Below are 24,111 nucleotides of genomic sequence, written 5' to 3'. Positions count from 1 at the left end.
TGCTGCGTTCCTGCACTTTGACTGCCTTGCTTTCAGCCCAGCGTGTGCGAGTGAGACTCTGGGACTGCCCCACTGCAGGTGGACAAGGTCTTCTCCAGCCAGACAGCATGGCGATTAGGTGGAGGTGCTCTCCTTGTACAGGCTTAGGGATTTAAAATATCATGCTGAACAAGCAAGGTTTTGAGTGCAAGTCTTGGGGTTGACTGGCTAGGTGGATGTCTCCTGAACATTCCTTTCTTAAACAGCAGTTGTTTCCTACTCCTTTATCTAAAACAATTTTAAAATTTCATCCGGAGATACACCCTGTATTTCTCATATTCTTAAATCCAGAGCCTTGCTAAAGAAGATTACTATTGTTATATGATTTACAGAAATAAGCCTTTCCTAGAAAGACAAGAATGAGTGGATTTGCTTCCAGTTAGAAATTCTTGTTAAGTGGTAGTAAGTGGTAATGTAAGAGATGAAAAATTCTTTTTAAAAAAATATCACTGCAGCCCAAAGTTGAATTTAACTTTGCTTGAAAGTTTCAAAGTATTTCAGTATTTTCTGAGTATTTCAGGCTCAGGTTATGAGACAAAACATAGACTCACATACAACTCTTACTATTAAAGAAAATAGACATTTACCCATTTCCATGTGTTAGATAAATCCCAGCAAGATTAACCAATGTGTCTTTATGTCTAGTGATGCGTGATGTCAAGCTCCATTGTACTGTGGAATGAAATGGTTAACTAGTGAAAGTGTGTCTTTGTGTGGAGTCAAGAAGGTTCCCTTTGGTGGTTAGAGCAAGGTGTTTTATCAAAGGTCAGCTAGGGCATAAATATTTAAATAATCATATTAAAACATGATTTTAAATGAGTTCTTAGGATTTGATTTTTTTTGGTGGTAATTGCAAATACTTCTTGTTATGGAAGCACAAACTTATCCTTATTTTGTTCTTCTGTTTCTGCAAAAGTAACAAGGCTCCATATAGTAAATTACTCAAAGTCTTAAGCTTCCTTTGTTTCTGTGAAAATGATGCCGCTGTGGTGCTAAGCCAGTGCAACGTGCTACATCCTGGAGCTTTTGTTTGTATGTGGGTTTTTTTTTTTGTTCGTTTTTTTTTCTCTGACAGACCTGCAGGCTTTTTAAGCTTACACTCTAGTTCTTCTAGAAGGAAATGTGTTGCTTGGAAATTGATTGCTTTTATTTGTGTTGATTCTTTCTTTAACAATTAATTGTGATTTCACTTTGGAGTACATTCTGTTATGTGAATGGTGAGTATATTGTATGGTTTTTGATTCTTTTTTTTTTCCTGATAACATGTTTGTTGCGATGCCATCAAAGTTTCCTTTCAAAAAAATGACTCATTCAGGAAGAGCTGCTTGGCTACCTGTAATCACTGCCTCTAATGTTTAGGTCACTCAGAACAATCCTATATCAGGTTTACCACTTCTAAGAGGAAAGGAATACTTGTGTGTGTCAGAATAGCTCTTTGAGGATGTCCTACAGGGTCCAGCAATGGGTGGGACACCACAGATACTCTGGTCTGATCCAAGACATAACCTCATTCACTGATTTCTGCAAATGCAGCCCAGGGCTGTTGCTGCTGGTGCTTGTAAAAAGGCTTTGGGAGTTTCAAGACTCAAATTGAGACAGTTATTGATATAATGACTCATAATTATATATTGAATTAATGTAATCTGATAATAAAATTATTTACAGTACAATAGAATGGGAATTGTCAGTATTCATAGGATGGATTTTCCTTTCATATGAAACTGAAAGTTTGTATTTGAAGACTCCATCACCCCTGGACTGAGATTGTGTTATACCTATAACCGATGTATGTAAGAGCTTTTTTCCCATAGCAGGTTAGCCTAGGAATTTTCCTTTATAATGATTTTCCTGATGAAAAATTGTGCCTTGTCACAGAAATAAAGTTCTCTGGGAGAAAAACTAAAATTTTACCCTTAAAAAAAGTAATTTTCCTGGCAGAAAACTGAACAGATGGAGTCCCAGTACCTGTCTGGAAGGCTCCTACCAGTCTCACTTCGCAAGAAGGAATAAACTTGACAAGATGCTTGGGTAGAAAAATGTCCCTGCTTCAAGTATGCCCAAATGGAACATGTTCAAAGTTTCTTTCCTCCCATTTATTTGAGATCTTTATTTCTTTCCATGCAGCAGAAACTTCATTTTCCGGTCAGCTCAGTCCTTGAGCCCTTGCTCCAGTTCTGGCAATGAGTTTCTTTGTGACACAGGTTATGCCGTTTTGCTTTGCTCCTCCAAAGAGAGGTGTCCTCCAGAGCATCGTCACTGGCGTCAGAGACGTATTTTCAGGATGAAGAGTCAAAAAAGCCGAAACGTAATACTGGTGACCATTGTGCCTCCTCTGGGAGAGGTACCCAAGCTTCCTGCAGCCGTGGCTAGCTCTGCTGTCCCAGCCCCACTCCAGTCAATGTACAGACAGGTGGTTTTCAGCTGCCACTTTACTGCAAGGCAGTCCCACATCTTGATTCATCCCTTAAAGAGCTAGTGCCTCCCCTTTTTACATTTACGTTTGTGTCAGCCTATACGTTTGCTCCTCGGAAGCCTGATAAGGAGTTGCTTGTAACAATTAATGAGTTCATGCCTAATAACTTGTCTGAACGTAACACGTCCCCACATGGGCCCAGTGCCGGGGTGCAGGCTGATGAAATGGGTGATGAACTTCGGGTGCTGCTGAGCAGTTGCTTCGGTTAAGGAGGGGAGGCTAAGGAACTGAATGCGTGCTGCAGCTGTTTGCATATTTTCCCTGTTGCGTTGTCTGCCAAAATCATTACGAAGCCCTTGGAATTTCTGATGGAGGCTAAAAGGTCTGAACAAGTAAATAAATTATGAAACAAATATCTACACAGCAAGCACTTTCCTCCCTTGAGGAGCTGGGAGGGAGCCCAACCCATGATTTCTAGAGTCAGTATAGGAGCAGAGTGGCTAATAAACCACCCTGAAATTCGATTGTCTTGCACAGTCCAAGGGAGTACCTTGCTTTATATAGCCTGGGGAAGAACCTTCCCTTGATTTGCAGCAGTTTAGGATAGCATAGCTGACAAAGCAGGCCCTTAAATGAGAAGTACTATCTCAGAGATCAGAACAGAAATTGTGGCTCAAGAGATCTGCGTTCAGCTTCAGTTTCACTTGCCCATATTTGTGTGAGAGCAAAATGTGGTTTGAGAAGTTCAAAATGCCCTGTGAAAACACACAGCTGTTCCCTTCATTTAGAAGTGAAAGACAGCTCGGAATTCTAGCAGTCGCGGTTCTGCCTCTCTTAATGAGTTACAGCTGGCCAGGCACTTGAATTTCCTGCGAAACTGCTCTGAACCCAGACCCACGAGGCAGCACGCATGAAGGGATTGCCATAGTAACCATTCTTTGTGTCTTGAAAAACTGATGACTATTTTCAGGGGAAGTTACACAGAAATGTGACATTTGCTGTCTTAGATAAAAATAACAGTCATTGAATCAAAGTTGCAGGAGACTCATGGAAGTTGGTTTGGGGTTTTTTTGTTTGTTTGGATTTGAAAGTTGCTGGGTGTGATTTAGTCCATAGTTCTGTAGATACGTTTCTCGTTTGTAGTCACTAAAGCTAGCAGCTGATCATTGAATATCTTAACATAGTTTTTGCTTCTATTCAAAGCACAGATTCGTGATCTCTGCATTGATTCATTCTTCCTCATTCATATTTTTCTGGTGTAAGATTTCCATGGCTTGAAGCCACAGAAATATGAGTAGTATATACCAAAGCTGCCGCAGGAATTAGTACTATTAAAAATTTAATTAGATCTGACTTCATTTCATTTTGATGAACTTAAGCCATAAAAGAATGTGTAAAGCTCTCAGCCTGGCTTGGAGGAAAGTCATAACTGTAATGCTGGACATGGGACAGCTCATCTGTCTGTCAGGTGGTCCTTCAGGCTTTACATTTGGAAAGAATACATATGGGTGTTCAACTTCTTAACATCTAACCTTTATGACAATTTCATATCTATTATCAGCCACATCTGATCAAGGCTTTGTAAGATCTACCAGTAATGGGTCTGCAATTAGAAACTTCCAAGCTTTTCTGATCTCATCTAGAGAAATCATACCAAATGGAGTGGTAGTTCTCAAGTTCCCATACACTTCTTATGCTCAGAGCTTCTCGTTGCATTTGAAGACTGAAAACAAAGAAGATCCATGGTTACCAACCATAAAATGGCCATGGAATATTACCGCAGAATTATTCCTCCAATTTACCCCTAACTTCTGGCTGAACTACATCCAGTCCATTTTTTATTTAAAAAAAAGACATTCAAACTAGACTGTCTGCTTGAGGATTTGAGACCATTTGAGTAGATTTCGTGGCCCCAACTATGCCTTAAATCAATAATGAGATTTCAGAAGGTTCTGCAGGACCAACATCTTGAACAGAAAAGCTGCAGATTTAATTACTCATTCCCATATGTGCATTTGCTAGAAAATGTGTGCAAAAAAATTAGTAGCTAGCATGGTTAATCAATACTTACTGTAATATACTTCCATACTGTGGGTGTTGAGTGTAGAAGAATTCTTATTGGGATAAGAGATATTTGGAAAAGAGATTTGAATGGAGAGCAAAGATAAATAAACCTTGGCTGTTTTTCTAGAGATCATAGATTTGATTCTTTGCACAGAGAACTTTACGGTGATGGCTTCAGAACAGAGAAAAGTTTTTGCTGAAATTCTGAAAGGATATGTGCCAAAAATTCACAATGAGAATGTTCAGACATTGTTTCTCTGCCAGTAATTTGCTGGGTTGTGTTAGGAAGATGTGCTCTGTGAGACAGAAGATCAGATGAACTGTGGCAAAATGATAAAAAAGCACAAGGCTTGCTGTTTTTCTAAACTTTCAGAATCACAGCAACAAAAGTAGAAATAATAAAGCAACTGCTAGCTTTGACAGCAACTGATGATCTGATATATGTCAAGGGCAATTTAACTAAAAAGTCTAATTTTTACCAATTTTGCAAAAAATACACACCTCAGCCCTGAAAAATGACACTGAACTTCAAGATACTTGGTGAGGAACATGGATGCATATTGAGTTGGATTTACTAAACATGAAAAGATTCACAAAAATAGGATTTGAAAGACCCTTTAAACCTTTTTGGTGACAACTAAAGTAAAGAGGCATAAAAGCTCCAAGTATCACTATCACCCCATCAAAAGATGCATTGTTTTCATTTAAATGTCAGTATATGAGTAACTTTAAACTTGCAGATTTAAATGCATGTATATTTCCTTAGCATTTTATTTGTGGTTTGTTTGTTTTTTTGGTTTGTTTTGTGGGGGTTTTTGGGATAACTATGTGTGGAGGATTTCTGATCTGTATTTGGGAAACAAAGATTTTCAGGCTGGTGACATTTACCAACACACTATCAAATCATGTAGAATACGGCTAGGAGATCAAATGTGAAGTATTTTTAAGAACAAAAGTTCAGTAAGTATGACTCAGTCCATTTCTCCTCCAAAGCAAGACATTAGCACAAGAACATGAAACAATAAATAGGCACATGTGAAGTTTGGCTTGTGGGTTTTGAGGGTTTACTTTGCTTTTGATTTTCAGTATTTCCTCATACTCTGGCAGGCCCTGGTGGTGCTGACTGCCTTGTTTTCTCCATCATAGGTCCAGTCAGTCCTGAAAGCAGCTCAATGCAGTCTTAAAGAAAGGAAAATGTAAACAGAGTTGTCAGTGAGAGGTTTGGAGGCACTGAGCATGTTAGATGTACAGTCAAGTCAGACCCATGACATTCCCTTTATTTTCTATTTCAGTTCACTGTCATTTGTCCTTTACCTTCTTCCCCAGCAACCCCCAATACACACCAAAACAGAAGCAGCAAAACCTGCCTACTGTACAGAGTGTGCACCCAAGTTTAAAGACATACTGCAGTTATATTTGCTCATCATTTCATCCAAATCTTTCTGTGCTTTCCAGAGCTGATATTGCTGTGCAAAGACATCCTGTGCAAGAAGTCTCACTGCTGTTTCTTTGACATCCTATACAAAACACTAAGAATTAGGGAGCTGCTTTTTACTCACTGGGATGTTTTCTTTGTCTCATTTCAGCTCTATGATGGGCCTGATGTACAATCCAACCTGATAGGCACTTTCTGTGGGCAGTCTCTTCCACTGGCAGGAAGCACTACAGGGACCAGCCTTCACGTGGTGTTTTATTCTGATGGACTGAACACTAGAAGTGGGTTCCAGATGCTGTGGCATGTTAATGGTAGGTTAACCCAGCTTTCCTGTGCAGAGGTATACTTTCTTCTTCCCTGTATGTGTAATGGAGTCCCAACTTATGCTGCCTTAAGTCAGTTAGGTAGAAAAAACCCTTTACAGCACTAAAACCATTGCATTTCCTCACATAATTCCTCGAATACTTTCTCAGTGGATGTTTCTCTGTACAGGCACATCTTTGAAGATCATCTGATCAGAGAGAGAGAGCTGGTAGTAAAATATGCTTTCATTTGCAGGAGTAGGCACAGGGATGAGCAGCATCTGCAAAATTTCTGTACTGAACAGCTATTACAAGGGAATCTTGTGACTTGGGTGACTTGGTCTTTCCAACAGAAAGCACTTGGTCCTCAGTTTGCCCCATTCCTACGAACTTGGGTTTTCTGTGCAGGCTTCTCTCTAGTTTTCTTTAGTAGTGCTTATTTTGTTGGGTAGCACATTCAGTTCTAGCTGCACCCCACCCCCCTTCTCTGCATGAAATAACATTGGCCAGAATGTGCTTTGGGTGTTTTTTCCCTTGTTCTTGCATGCCACAAAGACCGTCACAGGCCTCATTAAATAAGCAAACATGCACACCAATTATAAACAAATCTGTTCATGACTGTACAGCTGCAAACTATGTTTGCAGTTTCTTCACAAGTGAGGCTACAAATGTAACTCTACTTATTTAACAGCAATATCTGACTGCAACAAGATTAAATTGTGTGCTATTGTGTATCCCCTCAGAGAGGATCCAACCTTGAAAATAATTAAATCGCCACAGTTGCCCTGGCTGTCTAATGGGTTCACACCATTCAGCTCTGACAGCATTGTAAAGCAGCTGAAATCGGCTGCAGAGGCCCCACTGCGGGTTGCTGAGGTGTAGGACATGCTATACGTCCTTTGAATAGGGGCTCCTCTGTGCTGCCACAGACTGCCGGCGTTTGCGGGCTCCCAAAGGGCTCTCGTCGACTAGACAGTGGTGTTTTGCATTCAGCGGAGGTCAAGGAGCAGTTCTGGGCAAAGGAGGGACATGTGTGGGAGGAGTGAGTTGTGTGGCAGGAGCCAGCAGGGGAAGTGCTGCAGCACAAAGGTATGTTCTTGTGCTTCGAGGTGATGTCATTCTGGGACCGCACAAAAGAAGAAAAAGTGGAGGCTTTTATGGCCAGCCAGATGACATCAGCCCATACAGTAGCCATGGTGCTGGGTTAACTTCCTTTTCTAAAGCTCTCAGAGCTTTCCAGAATCTGCCTGCATGGTAAGCACTCTTTTGCTTTCCCTCCACGTCCCGTTCCAAACACTTCCCGGACTCTGCAGCCCTCTCCCACCCCCATGCACTCTTTTTCTGCACTGACACATTCACATCTCTGTCAGACAGCACTGACCCTCTGTTAATTCCTGGACACTAAACTGCAGCCTAACACTGTGCAGGGCTCAGACTGCTGATGTGGGGCTGTGTCTAAGCAGCAAAGGATCTGTGAGTTCAGATGAGTCTTTGGGAATGTCATTGCTGGCTCTGAACATCACAGCTGCAACTCCTGACAGTATCTTATCTGAGAACAAATTCCTCCAGAGCTGACAACTGTTGCCATCTTTTTCCTGATTGCAGGAACTTCCTTTTTTTCTTGATCGGTGTCATGCACAAATATGGGTCTTTGTCTTACCCTTGGTGGCTACGTTGTCTGGGCATATGCCATTGCCCTAGAGTGGATAAAATTAATATATTCCCATGGTTGGGGTGCCATATTAGTTTCCGCCTTCTGCAAATCTTTCAAATGCACAAAAATACCTTATTGGAGAAAGTCTCCTCATCTAGGGGAACCCATCAGGAGATACTGCTTTTCAGCTGGGTATTTCAGAATGAAGCATTCAGGTCCCCTCTTCCTCGAGGACAAATCCCTCACTGAATCTAAACCTGGATCTGGTAACATCTCATCTGACAAGAAAATTACAAGGCTATATATATTGCTGAGAGAAGAGCTTTTACTTCTGCTCAGCTGACAAATGGGTGCTCTAGAGTTCAAGCTGTTGTGAATTATTTCTCAGGCTGTCCATGTGCTCCTTAGCTGGCAGCTGTGAAGCATCTATGAAATATATATCAAAGACATTCACGTGTTTTGGTGATAAAAGAGAGCAGCACTTATATTTGCCACCATGTGCTTGATACAGTTCACTTCAGATGCTCCTTCCGGCAACTTTGCTTGCAGTTGTGAGGTGATCCCTAAAAGCCAAAAGCTTACCTCACTGATAACTGATGTGAGGAGCCCCTCCTGCCGCTCATAACACAACTATGAAGTGTTCTGATTTTTGCAACATTTATGATCTGATCTTTCCAGTTGCTGAGCCACTTCTTTTCAGTTGCTGAGTTGCTGATCTGGGTTGCTAAATGGAACACCCAGTCTTTAGACTTTCTCCAAGATAGAATTAGTAACTGATCTTAGGACAGTGCTGGTATTTATGCTAAAAAGTGTCCTATATTATTTTAACTTAGATGGAATTCTTTAGTGCAAAAAAATCAATTTAAAAGTGGTTATGGTTCTAAAATAACACTGTTCATCTAAGGGGTTTTCATTGATGAGGCCAGATTTAGGATTGATTTTGCTAAATCCCTAATGTTTTCTTCTGAAGCCAAGGCCTCCAGAGTATTATTTACCAGAGGAAAGCTTAAATTTGCAAGGTGCTCATTCCACTTCTGCTGTTTGCTAGGAAGCTTAATATAGGCAAATACATTTTGAGGCATATATTGGCCCTTTGAGAAAGAACAAACTCTTGGTAACAGTCTGGATACTGCAAAGATGTCATGCCAATTGAATTACTTTCCTTAAAAAAAAAATAAAATCATGAGGCCAAAAGGGCAAAGGTCTTTCAGTGCAAAATTACACCAGTGACAACTGCCACTATCTGAGAAGACACATATTTCCTAGACATGTCACTTTATTGAGCAATGTGCATGTAGGAGCCAACTTCTTTATATATACATCTGCATTTCATTGGAAGCTTACTCATTTGACTGTTTGGTTGTCAGTAGAGCTTATAAATTCAATTGGCTCTTCCCAGCATAGTCAAAATTTGCAGCCGCTATTCTGTTTTCTGTGATATTATTTCCCCCTTTAGAAAAGAAGCAAAGCACACCATTCATAAAAGTATTATGTAGCCCTAAAGTATTGTACTGCTCTTTTCCCTCACTGTCATCTTCCTTCTGTTGGATTTTGCTAAGAAATTAGTGATGGACGGGGTGTGGAAAAAGCCACTTGGTTCATGAGAAGAGAAATTTTTTTTAGTCTGGATGTGTATTTTCATAAGATGAAAATTGTTAAAAAGTATACACTAACTAAAGACTGGGGGTTTCTGTGTGTGAGGGGGTAAAAATGTGAAATTATTTGTTCTTCAGGGAAGCATAACAGAAACAGAGATTAGATTAGGATGCAGGAACCATTCACTGCAGACATTTGCCAGGCATCCATTAGGACTGGTAGAGAGAAAATTGCATTGCAGGTCAGTGAGGGAGCTGAGGCCCAGATTTCCTAAGCCTGAGTCATAGCTCTGTTGTTGATTTCTTGTGCAGCCTTTGAGAAACTGCCATTTGTTCAGTTCTCAAAAATGACCATTCCTTTTTCAGTGTCTTTCTGTCATGTTAAGTCTACGGTCTGATCTTCTGAAGTCCTGAGCAGTTGGTTCGAGGTGTGGGTGCTACCATGTTCAGAGCTGGCTTTTCATACTGCACGCTGGCTGGCTATTAAAAACATGTGAGAGCTAAGGATGAATTCACTTCTCTTTGTTCAGCAAGCTGAATCTCCTCTCATCCCCTAAACTAATAAAAAGAATAAGGAGCAAAATTCTCAGGAAATGCTTGCTGTAAACAGTTCAATCCACGTTGGAGAGCTAGATAATGGCTTTTTTTTAAAAAAACCAATCATTGAACACCAGCAGCTGATATGGCAACTCTGGCCATTCAGTATCTTGAAGGATTCAGCTCTTGTTTAAATGCCTAAATATGTCTTCATGTTTCTGGGTCCCAGTAGTCTATGTTTGTTTATTATCCATCTTATTGATTTCAGACTGAAATACATAGAAGAAAATATCAGCAATCAGGAGATGAAAAACGGTAATAATCGAAGTTACAGAAGGAACTGATTAATAAATTTCTGATTAACAAATCAGGAAGAAGAAGAAAAAAACCTAGTTTTCTCTTGAATTTCTCTTGGATTTCTCTTGAATTCTCTTGCATAAACCTTCATCACAAAAATTATCCCACTTATTCCATTGGATAATATTCTATGCACTAAGCCTATCTGAGAGCAAAAGATTTCAGAATCAAATCCAAGTTACACTTCACAGAAGTATTAGTGCGGTGCAGGCAAATGTTCATCTTACATGCTCCTTGCAGCTACAGTCAGATGATGTTTACTGAAATATTTCATCATGAGCACAACAAATGCAGCAACTCTGAATCCTTTCATTTCCTGAACTCTGACTTTACAGGAATAGTGCCAGTTCACTTTAAACTTCATGGAAGCGGGTTTTCTAGCACATAGCTAAAACATACCCATGAATAAACCTTGCAAGTAATAGAGATTTCCACAGATTACTACTTCTCTATTTAGCTATAATTATGTATGAGAATAGAGATTCTTCTTTGGTTAATGAACACCATCTGCTAACCAGACAGGCGGTAATATGGGAAGGTCTGTAAATCATCCCTTGCACAATTTTTAGTGACTACTTAGATTTTAGCCACAGGAAAGCAGAGACACCAAATACATGTTTCCTGAGCTTTCTATTTGTTGTCTGATTTCCTAGCAACTAACACTGGGTTAGGTAGTTGTTTTACGCATTTTTCAAGGGAATTCCAGGACCTTTCCACTACTACAAGACTATGTCCCCTCCCCCTTTTTCTCAGTTTAACTGCAGGGCTGAAGTTTTCAAAATGACTACAAGGAGGTCTGCACAAACTGAGTATGTGCCGCATGCAGTTCAGCTGCAAGAAACTTTTCCACAGTGCAGCTGGCTGCTTATCTGTCCACGTAAAGCAAGACTGTATTTTTGTGCTGAGAAAAACTTTTAAATATGTTTCACTAGGAACAGAATGTTTTCAGATTATTCACTACTTCAGTGAGAGCTGAAGTCATGCAGCAATTTGTAGGTTCTGCTTCTGCATCTTTATTTACCTCTAAAGACCAAATCTTTTTTCATTGTTGCCACAAATTTCATGTATTTTAATAGCAGCAAACTCTAATCTGATCTTTGCAGACAAATGTAAACATTTTTGTTTGTATTCATTTAATGGCGATGTCAGAGATGGAAGAAGTTTGATTAGTTGAAATGATTACATCATCATTTAAACTCTTCCCATTTCAATATCTTGATAAAGTAGGTAGGGTACTTCTGTATAGAAAATACATTCCAGGTCAAATGAAAATGTATGTCTTAGCTTGCTCAGAAAATAGGAAAAGGATACAGTATGTACAAATGTATGCTTCAAAAAAAACCAGCCCAGGACTGGTATTTCTCCCGAAGTTTTCCTTTTAAATGCAGAATCCATATATATATATTCACATGTGTATGTAAATAAATATTCATCTACATCTTCAGCCTGAAGACCATTCATATGAATGTAATTTGTTGGATATCTGATTATTTTAACAATCTGCCAAGGCAGATTTCAAAGCCAATATAAATATCTTAAGGTAATGAATCTGTCTAAAGGTAGTGAATCTGTCTTTCTGCACAAATGATATGAAAGATACTTGCAGTTTAGCTGACATTGCTTGCTTGTATCTGTGATGCAGTCAGAGAAATTGCTAATGCTACAACAATTTTGTGGCTAATGAAAACTAGGAAGACACTGAATAAATCAGGGATCAAATTCTAAATTCACCTTTTAAAAATATTCAAGACAAAAAAATTTTTAATAACAAGGACCCATAATATACAGGGAACTGAAATATAAGCTGCAGAGTCAGTGAATCAAAGTTTACCTCTCATTTTGAAACAGTAATCCTGGACAATTACTTTTTTCTTTTTTGTAATTCTAAGGCTGGGCAAATCTTTCACATACAGTGTTGGCAAGCATTAAAAGAAGTTTCCTATCATTATTTGAGGGGGTTTTTGCCTTTTAGCCTTCCATAGATGTAGCAAGTGAGTTTAAATCTAGGAACATTCCCTTTAATCTCTGAAGTTTTCCTGTAAATAGTTTGTTTAGATCATCTAGCATCTATATTTTCAAAAAAGCACAATGGAACTGATCCTTATCTCATCTATATAAGAGCAGAAATGTAATATATATACTTTCTAACAACTGGACAGAGAGTTTTGAGATTATGTTTCTGCTCTGATATGGAGGTTTCTTCTGGCATATGCAGGTCAGTCAAAATAGTTCAGGTGTGAAGTTCACACGTTTGCAACGATTAGTGAGTCCTTTTTTCATCATTCAGTCAATGAGTACTTAGGAATAAACTTAAGTAATTTCCAAACTGTTTGGAAACAAGTAATAAATGATTTTTAACGTGAGTTGAGCACACTCATTATAAGAGATGAATCACAAAGATCTAAACTTTGTCTCCATTTTACTGGAGCACTTTAGAAGAATCACTTCTCTTTTAACAAAAAGCCTTTTCTGGGAAAAATTGTAGTTGGAAGGAAAGAAATGGCACATTAACAACAGTTTGACATTTTTATTCATGTGCTTCACATACCTCATCCAAAGAATATCGATTCAGCTGAGAGAAAAAATAAACCACTCTGGAGAGGGAGTGTGAGTAATCTGAATGCTACCTGCAAGGGCAGCATAGAAAGAAGGGTCTGTGCCTCAAAGTGCAGTGCGCAAGCTTTCAGCTCATCTGAGCCATTTTGGGTTTAAATAAAAAAAACATGTTTTTGTGGCTATCAGGAAACTCTTAGTAGGAGAAGCTGAGTCATAACTGCCTGTTTAGTTTTAAAATGTTCCCAGCTTTCTTCAGGCTGAGATAAATAGCAATTGGCTTTGTTCTTGCCTGCTGAAACTCCCCTGCCTCCCCGTTCCCTCAGGAGCCAAGCCATCGAGACTGTTTGTTGAGAAATCTTTCTGTTTCTCAGGCTGGCGATGGCTTTCCCCTCCTGAAGTCTGTCCTCAGTGGCTGGGTCATTTCTGCTGCTGAGGGAAAAGAGAGCAACTCACCCTGCAAATTCAGCTGTAAGGCTTTCCCTCTGCCGACACCTTTTTTTTCCTCCAGTTGTAAAAACTCAATGACCTGGTTTATTTTGAGGAAAATTAAGCATTCTTCTGATGTCACTGGGGAAAAAAATGAGGTGGTGGGTTACACTGAAGCTATTTTCCTCTCTGCCTCTCCTGAAACATTCATGAATATCAAAGTTTCAGGGGCTTTACCTATACCCACTGGTGCTGGCAGGCCTCGGGGAAGAAAGTGCACTACCTTTTTCTGTTTCCAGGAGGACAGAAGGCAGGATCGGTTTCAGATACATTTAAAAGCTTCTTTTAGTCCTTGGTTGAGCTATCCAATAGCTTAACAGTGTAGCTCTATGGCTGCAGGACAAACCTCCTGAGGGTTATGGAGCATCCTGTGCAGCAAGCTGGGGAAAAAAGGGAGAACTAAACCTGTGTCAATTCAGCTGTGAGGTCAACCTCAGCTGTGTAAAGGCTTTCCTGAGTTATAGCTAATTGTTGTTTAATGGTGAGAATTCTTGTGCTTAAAAGGTAGTTTTCTAGTGAGTACCGGGTGATTGACAGACATCTGTGTTACGTTGCTGTCATGGATGGAGTTTTCCTCACATCTGCATTCAGATGTCTCTTATTGTTTTAAATAGCTACTTATTGCTTTACCCTCTTTGAGACCTGCTGCTCTTCCCTCTCATAGATTTATATTTTGCAGTCCTAGAAGTTCTAGAGCCAACTGTGGCAAAGCCAAACTCAAGATCTGAGCGAGGAGCTGAAAGACCCCAGGGTAGAGGTGATGGCAAGTGCTTCTGGGGCCTAGCAGCCATCCTTCAATGACCACAAGTTTGTCATAGAAGGTGTTGAGGAAAGTATTTGCATTTAATTGAAGAACTTAATTTATAGCTTCCTGAAGAAAGTGTTAAGCAGAGCAATGGCCAGAGATACCTTATTCAAGCTGCAAAGTATGTATAGACTTAATAGAGATTAGGGGAGTTTTACACATCTGGTTTAGTGGTTTAGTTGAGCAGGTCACAGGGGAAATTTATTTGTTTTATGTAATAAAAAAAATCTATAACTAAAAGTTCTGATTCAAATGCAATTTATGACTTCTGATATACTACAGTATTTGCCTCTGGGAATATAGAGCTCATGGTTTGTTAGATGGTTTTATTAAGTATTTTGGAGCTTTTTTTGCTATGTGACAGAACCTTTCCTCTGGAGATGAAGCCAGAGAGATTGATGGAGTATGGGCTTTACAAATCTCGAGTGATACCGTAAAAGCTGTGTAAGCAAAAGATTAGCTAGTGCCTAAATGAAGTATTTTAAGGCTTCTAATGTAGCGAGGAAAAATATGCTGCTGCAAGGCAGAATGATGGACATGTAAATTTAGATCAAGCACACAATTCCCTTGCTTTCTGCATGTGACAGGTACACACCTACCCTACTGGCTTCCCTAAAGCTGAGACTTCACCATGAATGTAGCTGGTCTAAGTCTGCTCTGACACTGGGAAGGGCTGTTGTGCCTTCCCACCCTGCTGATAGCTGCACCTGGGGACCAAGTCAGGGAGAACGTCATCCTGGGAACTCAGTAAAAGGAGCAAGTGCAGCGGTTGCCACATCTCCATAAAGCAACAATAAAACTGCAGTCTCAGGTGTTCGGCAGCTTTGTGCTGTCAAATCAGGACCTCTATTTGATCAACTGTTTTCCTTTCCCTTTTTTTTTTTTTTTTTTTTTTAAATCTAGCTCATAATACACAAGAACTTAATCACCCAAAGGGCTGGGGAGTGAGGTTAGGACAATAATTTTGTATCTGAAAAGAAAATGCACAACTTTTCAATCATGGCAGGTCTTACAATTGCACAGTTACAATTCAATAAAAAAGAACATTAAACCCAGCAAATGTCAGAAAGCCAGTTCATCCACTGTGACTTGGCAGCTTGTAATCATACTCAGTGGGCTGAGGGAAATTGTATTGTCTTTAATTTTATGATTTCTAAAGCAGAGGGAAATGACATTTTTACAACAATGGAAGGCCCTCCCTGTGATAACTTCGTCTGTGTATTAGTTGAGGTCAGTAACAGCTGAGGATGGATCTGATTCAGCTTTCTAGAACTGATCAAAGTTAGAAGCCAATCAAAAAATGACACTTTTTTTTTTTTTTGCTTTATGTCTCAGTTTCTTCAGCTGTCAAAGGAGATGCTGAGGTACAGTGAAGAACATGCCAAAACAGGAGGTGAAGTGCTTACTGCATGGGCAGTGTCAGCATGTCCAGCCTGCTGTTCCTGAGTTTCTCTTCCCTGCTAGGCCTTGGTTCCCTGTGACAGAGCACACCCTTGAGCCTGGCTTACAGTTTTGTGCGTGAAATGGGTGCTAATGCCTGTCCTCATTGCAGAGCTGTTGGTGAGTTTTTCCGGAGTCCCTCACTGACAGGCTGCTTTGCTGTGTTGTCAGGTTGTGGAGGAGACCTCTCTGGCTCTTCTGGTTCATTTCACAGCCCTGGCTACCCCAACACATACCCAAGCAATAGGGAATGCATCTGGTACATTCATACAGCACCTGGTAGCAGCATTCAACTCACCATTCAAGAATTTGACATTGAATATCATCCAAACTGCAACTACGATGTTTTGGAGGTAAGACCATTAGATTTACTCCTCAAAAATACACTAAGTTACATGCTTTTCCATCTGAAGAACATAATCCCAAGAACTTCAGGAGCAGAACAAACAATTCTACCGCAATTTCCCATTTCTGCTGTGGTTACAGTTATATTTCTGTTGTCACAGAAGCCACAATGCTTTGTGGCTTAACTTTTTGCTTTTAGGCCTTTGGTGTCTGTATACCTTAATCAATGAAGATGCTAGGCCCTGTGCAAATCCTAACACGAGACAAAACTGCTCTGAAAAACTGGGTCTTAAAAAGTCCACCTTTTACAAAGAACTAAGTGTAGGGTGCTGGAGCATGGAGATAAAATTTTCTGATGTGAAGGAAGATAATGGATCACTGTGGGGATAACTACAGTAAGACCTTGTGTAAGACCTTCCAAGGAAGTAGGGAGGTTTAGGACCTTGAATCCTGGAAACTGTGAAGAATCTTTGTACTCAGAAAAAAGAATAAAAGAAGCAGCAATGTTCTAGTCAGCCTGGAGTGGTGGGACAAGGAGAAAAGGGACCTCTCTAAGGGTTTACTGACCTTTAAGAGACCCATAAAACTGGATGGTCCTGTTATGTACGATATCTTTGTGCTCGTGTTGGGAAGCAACCAGGCAGCCAATCTCAGCTAACGGTTTTGAATAGATTTCAAGTGCAGGAGAAGGGAAATGTCTCTCGTTAGAGACATTTGAAATCAGTAATGGAGGTGCAGTTGTTGAGTCTTTTGATGTTTACGTGTGGGTGACATTTGAACGTGTTTGTAATGAACCCAAAAGATTAAGAGATCTTGTACCACTCCACTGGGGCTTTTCTTCTCCTCTGCTCCTGGGTAATGTCACATGTCACCAGCATACAGCTTGACAGCTTTTTGTCCAGCACCTACAGGTACTCACGGCTGCCTGTTCTGACCTTTGTAGCTTTAATTTCTCTAGCCTGTGGTCCTTAGTGCACATGCATCAGCAATATTGCTGGAAGACCTAATCCGCATCCCAAAGCAGGTCTTAAATATACCGTTGCCAGATAAATGATTGCAAAGTATTTGTATGATCAGAGGAGATGTATAACTTAACTCCAGTTTTCTGGCTCTGAAACAGACTTTCCTAACTTAGCAATGAAGTGGAAGTCTTGACAAAATGACATTAGGACTTCTGTAGGATCTGGATGTAAGGAAGTTTTTCTATGGATTCTCCATCATTGGCAAATATGACTGTGTGTCACGTTGCTGACATTGGTGCCTGTGAGTAGATGACCTGTGTTGGCTGGTTTGGGTATTGGTGAAGTCTGTGTTATGGCAGCTTCATTGCTGTTTGTGCCTGGAATGACTAGATTGAAGGTACTCTGCCTGTAAGCTTCTGTTGCCTAGAGGAATTCATTAAACAGCTACAAAATCTAAGTCTGCTGTAGCTGACCGTTTCTTGAATAGTGCAAGGGCAATGTCTACATCTGCAGATGGTCACCCAGGAGCTATCATGTAGGATCCAGTAAACGTATACATAACTCACAACTTTTTGTCAAGTGGGGGTCTGATGTAAAGCCAGTGAGTGGATTGCTGGGCATGTATTGGTTAAAGAAGTTAAGAGGACTCTACAGTTTGCTCCTCCGCATCCATTAGCAAGAGATCTAAAACCTAATATCTTAGGTTTTATGTTTTCTTTCTTTGCCCTTTCAAACTACATTGCTGTGCTTTACATTTTTCCAGCCTTACTCATTCATCAGCACAGATGCCCGCCTTGCTGTTTGAATTTCCATGTGTACCTGCCCTCAGCTTCGGCATGCCTCCGAGTTACTTGCCTCCTGGCCGTGGCTCATCCAGTTCCCATCACCTGCCACTGATCTACTGACAGACAACCTAACACAAATCAACTTATTGGGGAAAATTGGTTCATGTCTTAGTGCAAGATCAAAGGTTCTGCCTGGCAGCAAACAACTTCCCCTGTCAAACTGCAGGCATTTGGTGAAGCTTTATGTACCTTGCCACATACATATTTTCTTGCTTTTTTTATAAAATTACACATTCACAGCATGATTGATATAGCCTGCCTAGAACAAATGATGACTCAGATTTAGTGGGGGGAAAGAACGTGCTTAACCATTTCCAGGAGTTGCTCTATCTTGTCGTCTTCTTACCTGTACTTGTCTATGTATGTCCAGTCTGAAAACCACACACACAAGAAAAGTTTGAAAAGTGTTAGAAAAAAAGAGGTTCCTGTTGTTCCGTTGACACAATGTGTTTTGGTGATCACTAAGGTTCCAAACTTCCTTCACTCGCACATTATCTTCCTGAAAGTATCCTGTCTACCAATTCTTTGAGTTTTGAAGTCTGATTTTTCTCATTGTTATTCCCCTGATTTCACTTTTTCCTTATCTCTGAATGGTGAGCTCTACTGCTTCCTGTTTTGTTTCAATCCAAATAAATTTCCAGTTCCAATAGGAAATCAAAATCAGCATCAAAGTAGCTCTGCACTCTGCCATCCCTCCCTGGGCTGTTAAGCTGTACTTAGAACGTTGCAATAAATTGGAGGTTTTTTTCTGTTTCTTTCCCAAAAATATATTACCTTGTAATAAAAATTTTCCAGTGATCACAAAAACTTGCTCTCCTGGATACATATAGCTTTTGCTTAGAAGCACCCGCACCCCTTCAACCTGGCAAAAAATTGTAGGAAAATTCTAAGAGCTCTTTCCCATCACAGCACCTTTGCTGCTAACTTAGTTTTTATACCATAGTTTCTTGAATATTTCTCTCTTGGGCATTTTTATGAAGCATATTTTTTCTTCTAAAATGCATCAACTGTCTCCTTTCGCTTTCCTTTGACAATGCCTCCTAAACAAGCTGCCCTTTCCATGTCAGTATCTCAGTATTGCCACAGGTTTAACCAAGACTGTGCAATAAGCTACGTAAAAATTTTGTGTTTGAAATCCTCAAGTTTTGCCTGTGGCTTCTGCATGCTTGAGTGTGTGACACATTCTCCTTTAATCCTCCTTGTTTCTTTTATGACACTGCCGAACCGTCTTTTTATCTTTTCTCTTCCATTCCTTTTAAAAACACCCAGATACTAATTTTAAGTTGTTCTTAAAGACGTTTTCTAGAAATGTTTCACAGAAATAGAAACTATACTTTCAGACACAATGAAAGAGTTAAAAATATTTTTTTAATGTCTTCTGTTGAAAATACATGCATAGCAAAAAATTACTGTACCTGTTCTGTTAAATTATGACATCTTTTCTTTAACATGCACTATATTTTTATGAACTATAATCATATTCTACCATAGCAAGATGTAGCTCTGAGCTGAAAAGGAAGGAGCCCTGTCAATCTACTGCACTTCCAAGCCTTTATTAGATGCTTTGGTCTTCTGATTTAAATATAAAGAAACATCAAGTATTACCGTAATTCTTAATTCTCTGCCAAAACCAGGCTCTCTCCTTGCTACTAGTTATATCTGGACAGAGATCAGTTTTATTCCCAGAAAATCTGTGTCATGAGAGTGACCAACCACATAAAAACAGCTTTCTGTTGCTCATAACTCTGGAATGCTGACTGTTAACAATAAATGGAGCTAACGGGGCAGAAGCAAATGATAAGAACAGATTAAAACCATGGGCTTTATGACACTGTTGTGCAGGCCCGCAGTGCCATCAAACATAATTTTATCTCTGGATCAGATGCTCTGGTCAGACTAAATGTTTTTATTTTTATTTTTATCTCTTTGCAGCTCAGACATCCTGTGACTCTTTGTGAACCACACCCTGGAATTCATTCTTTCCATCCATTCTCTTTCCCCTCTTCTTTTTTTTTTCATCTGGTAACTATTGGTTTTCCTCTTTGCAGCCAAAAGTAACATTTTATTGTTTTTTGTCATGGAAACACTCTAACTTGTTTTTATTCCAGCCCTTGTGAAAGCACCAGATTAATTGAACTGGCATAAGTTAGTAAAGAAAATACAGTCCTAACTGTAGAGAGCTTTTTATTTTGAAACTGTGTAGATGGCCATTACCAATAGTTAACAATGTAAAGGAGACCCACAAACCTCAGATTTCTATGAGTATTTCTTCCCCGTCCTTAATTCTCTTCCAGCAGATCCACTATAAGTGTTGACTTGGGCCAAGTTCATTTCTGAGGTACTGCTACAGAAAGCAGAAGGGCTGATGTCAGAGCTGGGTTTGGTCCCCTTGCCCATGGTGTGCAGATGGCCCCGGGGAGAGCAGGGATGATGCGAGAGGCTGGTCCATGATGCTTATTAGACATGTATTCCTGCTGTTTCCTCTGCCACATAGCTTCTCTGGGCTGGTTTAGATGATTAAAAGCATGTGTTCCTGCTAGATCTCATGCTGTGGCTCTGACTCAAGGAGTACACCGCAACCACATTTTAAACTTCACATTTTGAACAGACTTCTGACAAATGCAGCTGTCATTGGGCTTCACAAGCAGCCAAGCAGGAAGATTTTGCTGAAGACACTGAGCTTCCAGCGGACAACCATGCTTCTTCCCCAGACTGTGACTGCTTCGTTACAGATTCTTGATCTGAGCTGTGATTTCATCCATTTTGACTTCTTTTGAATGCCTTGAGATGACTGATTGGACAGAGGATCCATTCGAGTCATGCAGCCTCCCTGCAGAATACAAAAAGTGCTGTCTCAGTCAAAATTGAAATGTTTAAGTTATTAAGCCTGTGTAATCAGCCACTGAAAAAAACACAAAGTCTTCTGAACATCTAACAGACATTGGAGTTTATAAAACAAAAAATTAATTCCTTTTTTCTTTTGTGGGTACAAGCTTCAGCTTCTGAGGTCTCACACTATCCTAGAGTCACTGAATATTTTTTCCAGTTGAAAACATTCTTTCCCTTATACCTCTAACATGAGCAGTCAGCGAGCACACGGTCAATCAGTGTGTAGCAATGAACTACACTTAGCCCAGGAGGTGGTGGGACTAGCTCAGCTACTTGTAAGACTTGCTCAGATATTTATTTTGGATAGAATCCAGACTTGTTCTGAGGTTAAAAAAAAAATCTGTCAGAGCTTATTAAAATACTGAGTTTCCCTTCATCAGAGGCAAAAGGCCCACATAGAAGGTTGGTTCTTAGAGTACTGCCACTCTCTGAGAGATTCATGGATTGCTTTCTTTGACCTTTTTGAAGTTTACTAGATTAATAAAATACTGGAGCAGAGATGCTACTGGTATGAAAATCCTAATGGGATTTGTTGCTTTATCTTCCTGTTCCCTGGTTTTGTTGATAGAACTTGCAATTCTGCAATTTAGCTTTAGACTTTATATCTAATATACGTTGATACAATGAGACTCTATCTATTGCAAGTTCAGTTGTTCAAAGACAATAACATGCTCTTTGTTTGATGTATCTCTAACAGTTTTCACATCTGAGGTTACTGTCAAGCTGACTTTTGCAGCTGCTTTCCTAACAGGGACATACCAATGGACCCTTAATATCAGGTGGCATTTCATTAGCATGCAAGAAGCCAAAAAATCTTAATCGTTGAAGGCATTGGGCACCAAAATCACGTCTGGTTCTGAAAATTGCACTGAGCATGTGTGTTCTCTTCAGCTTTGAGAAGGAAAACTAAGGAAGGTGAGCCAGTTCCACCAGTTGTAATGGGGACAAACTAAAATCCCATATCCCCCTTGGAAAACAAGGAACTGGATTAAAAAGGCTTCAGCACTGCCATTCTGAATTGGTATGAAAATGCATTATGAAGTACACAATACTGATGATGATGTCTAAGAGAGTGGTGGTTTTCTGGTTTGTAGCTGCCTGAGGCACACTCTTCTGAGTAGGAAATATTCTTAAAAGTCAAAACCTATCTTCTGTGGGAAGTATGTATGATAAATATCCTTGTTTCCAAAGGGTATTATTATAAATGTAGTTTACTTGACCAAAATCCCGTAGTTTAGATGTTGATTCTCCCATTGAAGCCAATAAAATTGCAGTGTTTTTTGTTTTATCAGGAAGAGTGATGAAATCTAGGCCCAATTTAAAAATCAGTCTTAACTGTTTCTTTAAACATAAAAGATGCAAAATAACAGCACAAGTTCCTGCAAAGAGATACAGTTTCTTTGTACAAGTACACAAAAAAATCTGCTTTTCTATCCCCACAGAAATAAGGTGCTAACCCTGGAGGGATGGGGGAAGAAGAATGTGGCAAAGTCCTCAAAGCGAAAAATTCTCATTTAATGCAAGGCTGTTCTGAATTGATCTAGAATTTCAGGCTTGTGCCAGGTGGTTCGGATACCAAGTAAACCTCCAGAGAAAATAGCTACTCTGCATTTCAAAATGTGGAATCACTTTCAATACTTACAGACCTTTTTATTCTTTTTTTCTCCTAGCTAAACAGTTCTCATTTATTCTGTGTAGCAGATGGTGTCTTTGAAAAACTTTGACAGTATTTCTTCCATTTCTAGGTCTATGGTGGCCCTGATTTCCTCTCTCCTAGACTAGCCCAGCTGTGTGTTTCAAGATCAGCACAGAACCCGCTGCGAGTCTCTACTACTGGCAATTCAGCCGTTGTCCGTTTCAAGACAGATGAAGGAGTGACAAGGAAAGGTTTTAATGCCTCCTGGCAAGAAAATCCGGGTGGTGAGCATACTGATTAATACCAAGGGAAATTCAGGAAGTCTGACAATTATAGATTAGTCATGCAAGCATTTGAAGTAAGTCAAAGAGCATAGGACTGAAAACTGAAGGAGAATTTGAGTGTTACTGGATTTGGTAGCACCAAGAGGTGCTGAAAAAAACCTGCCTAACTAGCTGAAACTTAGGCCTGTTTTGTATTCTGTAACAGTCTACCTTGCTGGGGTTTCTTCTCTACATAATTAATCAAGACATTCCTGTAACCGGAAAAGAACTTTTGTATGCTAGCTGTTCTCCCCACCCACTCACCCACACAGAGCATTTTATTAGCTGAATGATGCTTTTGATTTTAGACTATAAAGTGAAAAATATCTGAGAATATGGCTTAACTTGGTGATCTCCAAAAATGTTTGAAGTGATTAGTAAATACCTGAACTCTGCAAGGTTTGTCCATCCCCCATGTGATTATTTGTTCAAAGCCTTACTAGTAATTAGTAAAAGAAAAGATATGCTTAGAAGACCCAACAACATATCAGTTTTTGGAAGTTTTTGGAAGATAATTGCAATGAAAAGTGAGGAAAGGCAGATTTTAATTCTTGCAGTATTACTTGATTAAGGACACTGATTCATTAATTTGTCAGGGTTTATACTTCTCCATTCTCACAAGTTTTATGAGAAAGGCACAAGATTTTATTTTTTTTAAATAAAGCAAGCCTACAGTACTCCTTTGAATCAATGCCTTTCTGAGGTCTGGCAGCTTGTTTTTTCTACTCGGGCCCTCTGAAGCTTTCTTATCCCTTTCAGCAACTCCCCTGTTGTACTCCAACCCTCACCTATTTTCTAAAATACCCACTCACCAGGACACAGTAACAGTGTAGTTTTTATCCTTCCAGCCAGCAGCATCCACCTACAGCAGTCCCAATGTCTATCTCTCACCCTCCTTGGTGCCTTTACAACATATAAAAGTCCATTAGTTTGTGTTTACCCTATTGAAAGCCCTTGCAGTTCTCACCCAAGATCCATCATTCCAGGCTATTTAGATATTCAGGAGCACTGTAGCTGTTCTGGTCAGAAATATTTGAGGGTGGAGTCCTCTGGAAGCCTTCAAAACTGCGTTTAGAAACCTGAGGCTTGCAACTGTTGTACTGTTCATGGGGAAAGCGGAGCTCCTAGATGTCTTGATATTTTCAGAAATGGTTTTCTCACCCCTATGCCCAGCTAGGCTTAGTCATTGCTTTCTCGGTATGCTAGGTATTTTGGTTTGCTTTTACAATATCTAGGATAGAAGAATACCAGCACTAATGCTTTAGCCTTTACAACATTTACGACCAGCTTGGGGCTAGAAAAAAACATGACTCACAGAAATTGCTGTTGCATGTTCACCAGTAAAGATAATGCTATACTTTCTGGATAGTAATTTTCAATGGTTTTTGTTGTGGGCATGACACTTCCAACAGTTGGAGTGCTCATCTT

General features: G+C 39.8%; 1 protein-coding gene across 1 annotated transcript in view; it reads left to right on the top strand.

Moving 5' to 3' along the window:
* Positions 1 to 24,111, top strand: part of CUBN (cubilin (intrinsic factor-cobalamin receptor)) — a gene marked incomplete at both ends in the record, with an annotated part of 88,055 nt that overhangs the window by 38,173 nt on the left and 25,771 nt on the right. Inside the window, 3 exons of the mRNA XM_009869014.1 lie at positions 6,103 to 6,262; positions 15,855 to 16,036; positions 22,470 to 22,644. Of these exons, the coding sequence (XP_009867316.1) occupies positions 6,103 to 6,262; positions 15,855 to 16,036; positions 22,470 to 22,644 (517 nt within the window). The remainder of the gene's footprint in view (positions 1 to 6,102; positions 6,263 to 15,854; positions 16,037 to 22,469; positions 22,645 to 24,111) is intronic.

The sequence above is a fragment of the Apaloderma vittatum genome, unplaced genomic scaffold, assembly GCF_000703405.1.
Source record: "Apaloderma vittatum isolate BGI_N311 unplaced genomic scaffold, ASM70340v1 scaffold40104, whole genome shotgun sequence".
NCBI lineage: Eukaryota > Metazoa > Chordata > Aves > Trogoniformes > Trogonidae > Apaloderma > Apaloderma vittatum.
The sequence above is the reverse complement of the archived record's forward strand: the minus strand, read 5'-3'. Positions and strand labels throughout refer to the sequence as shown.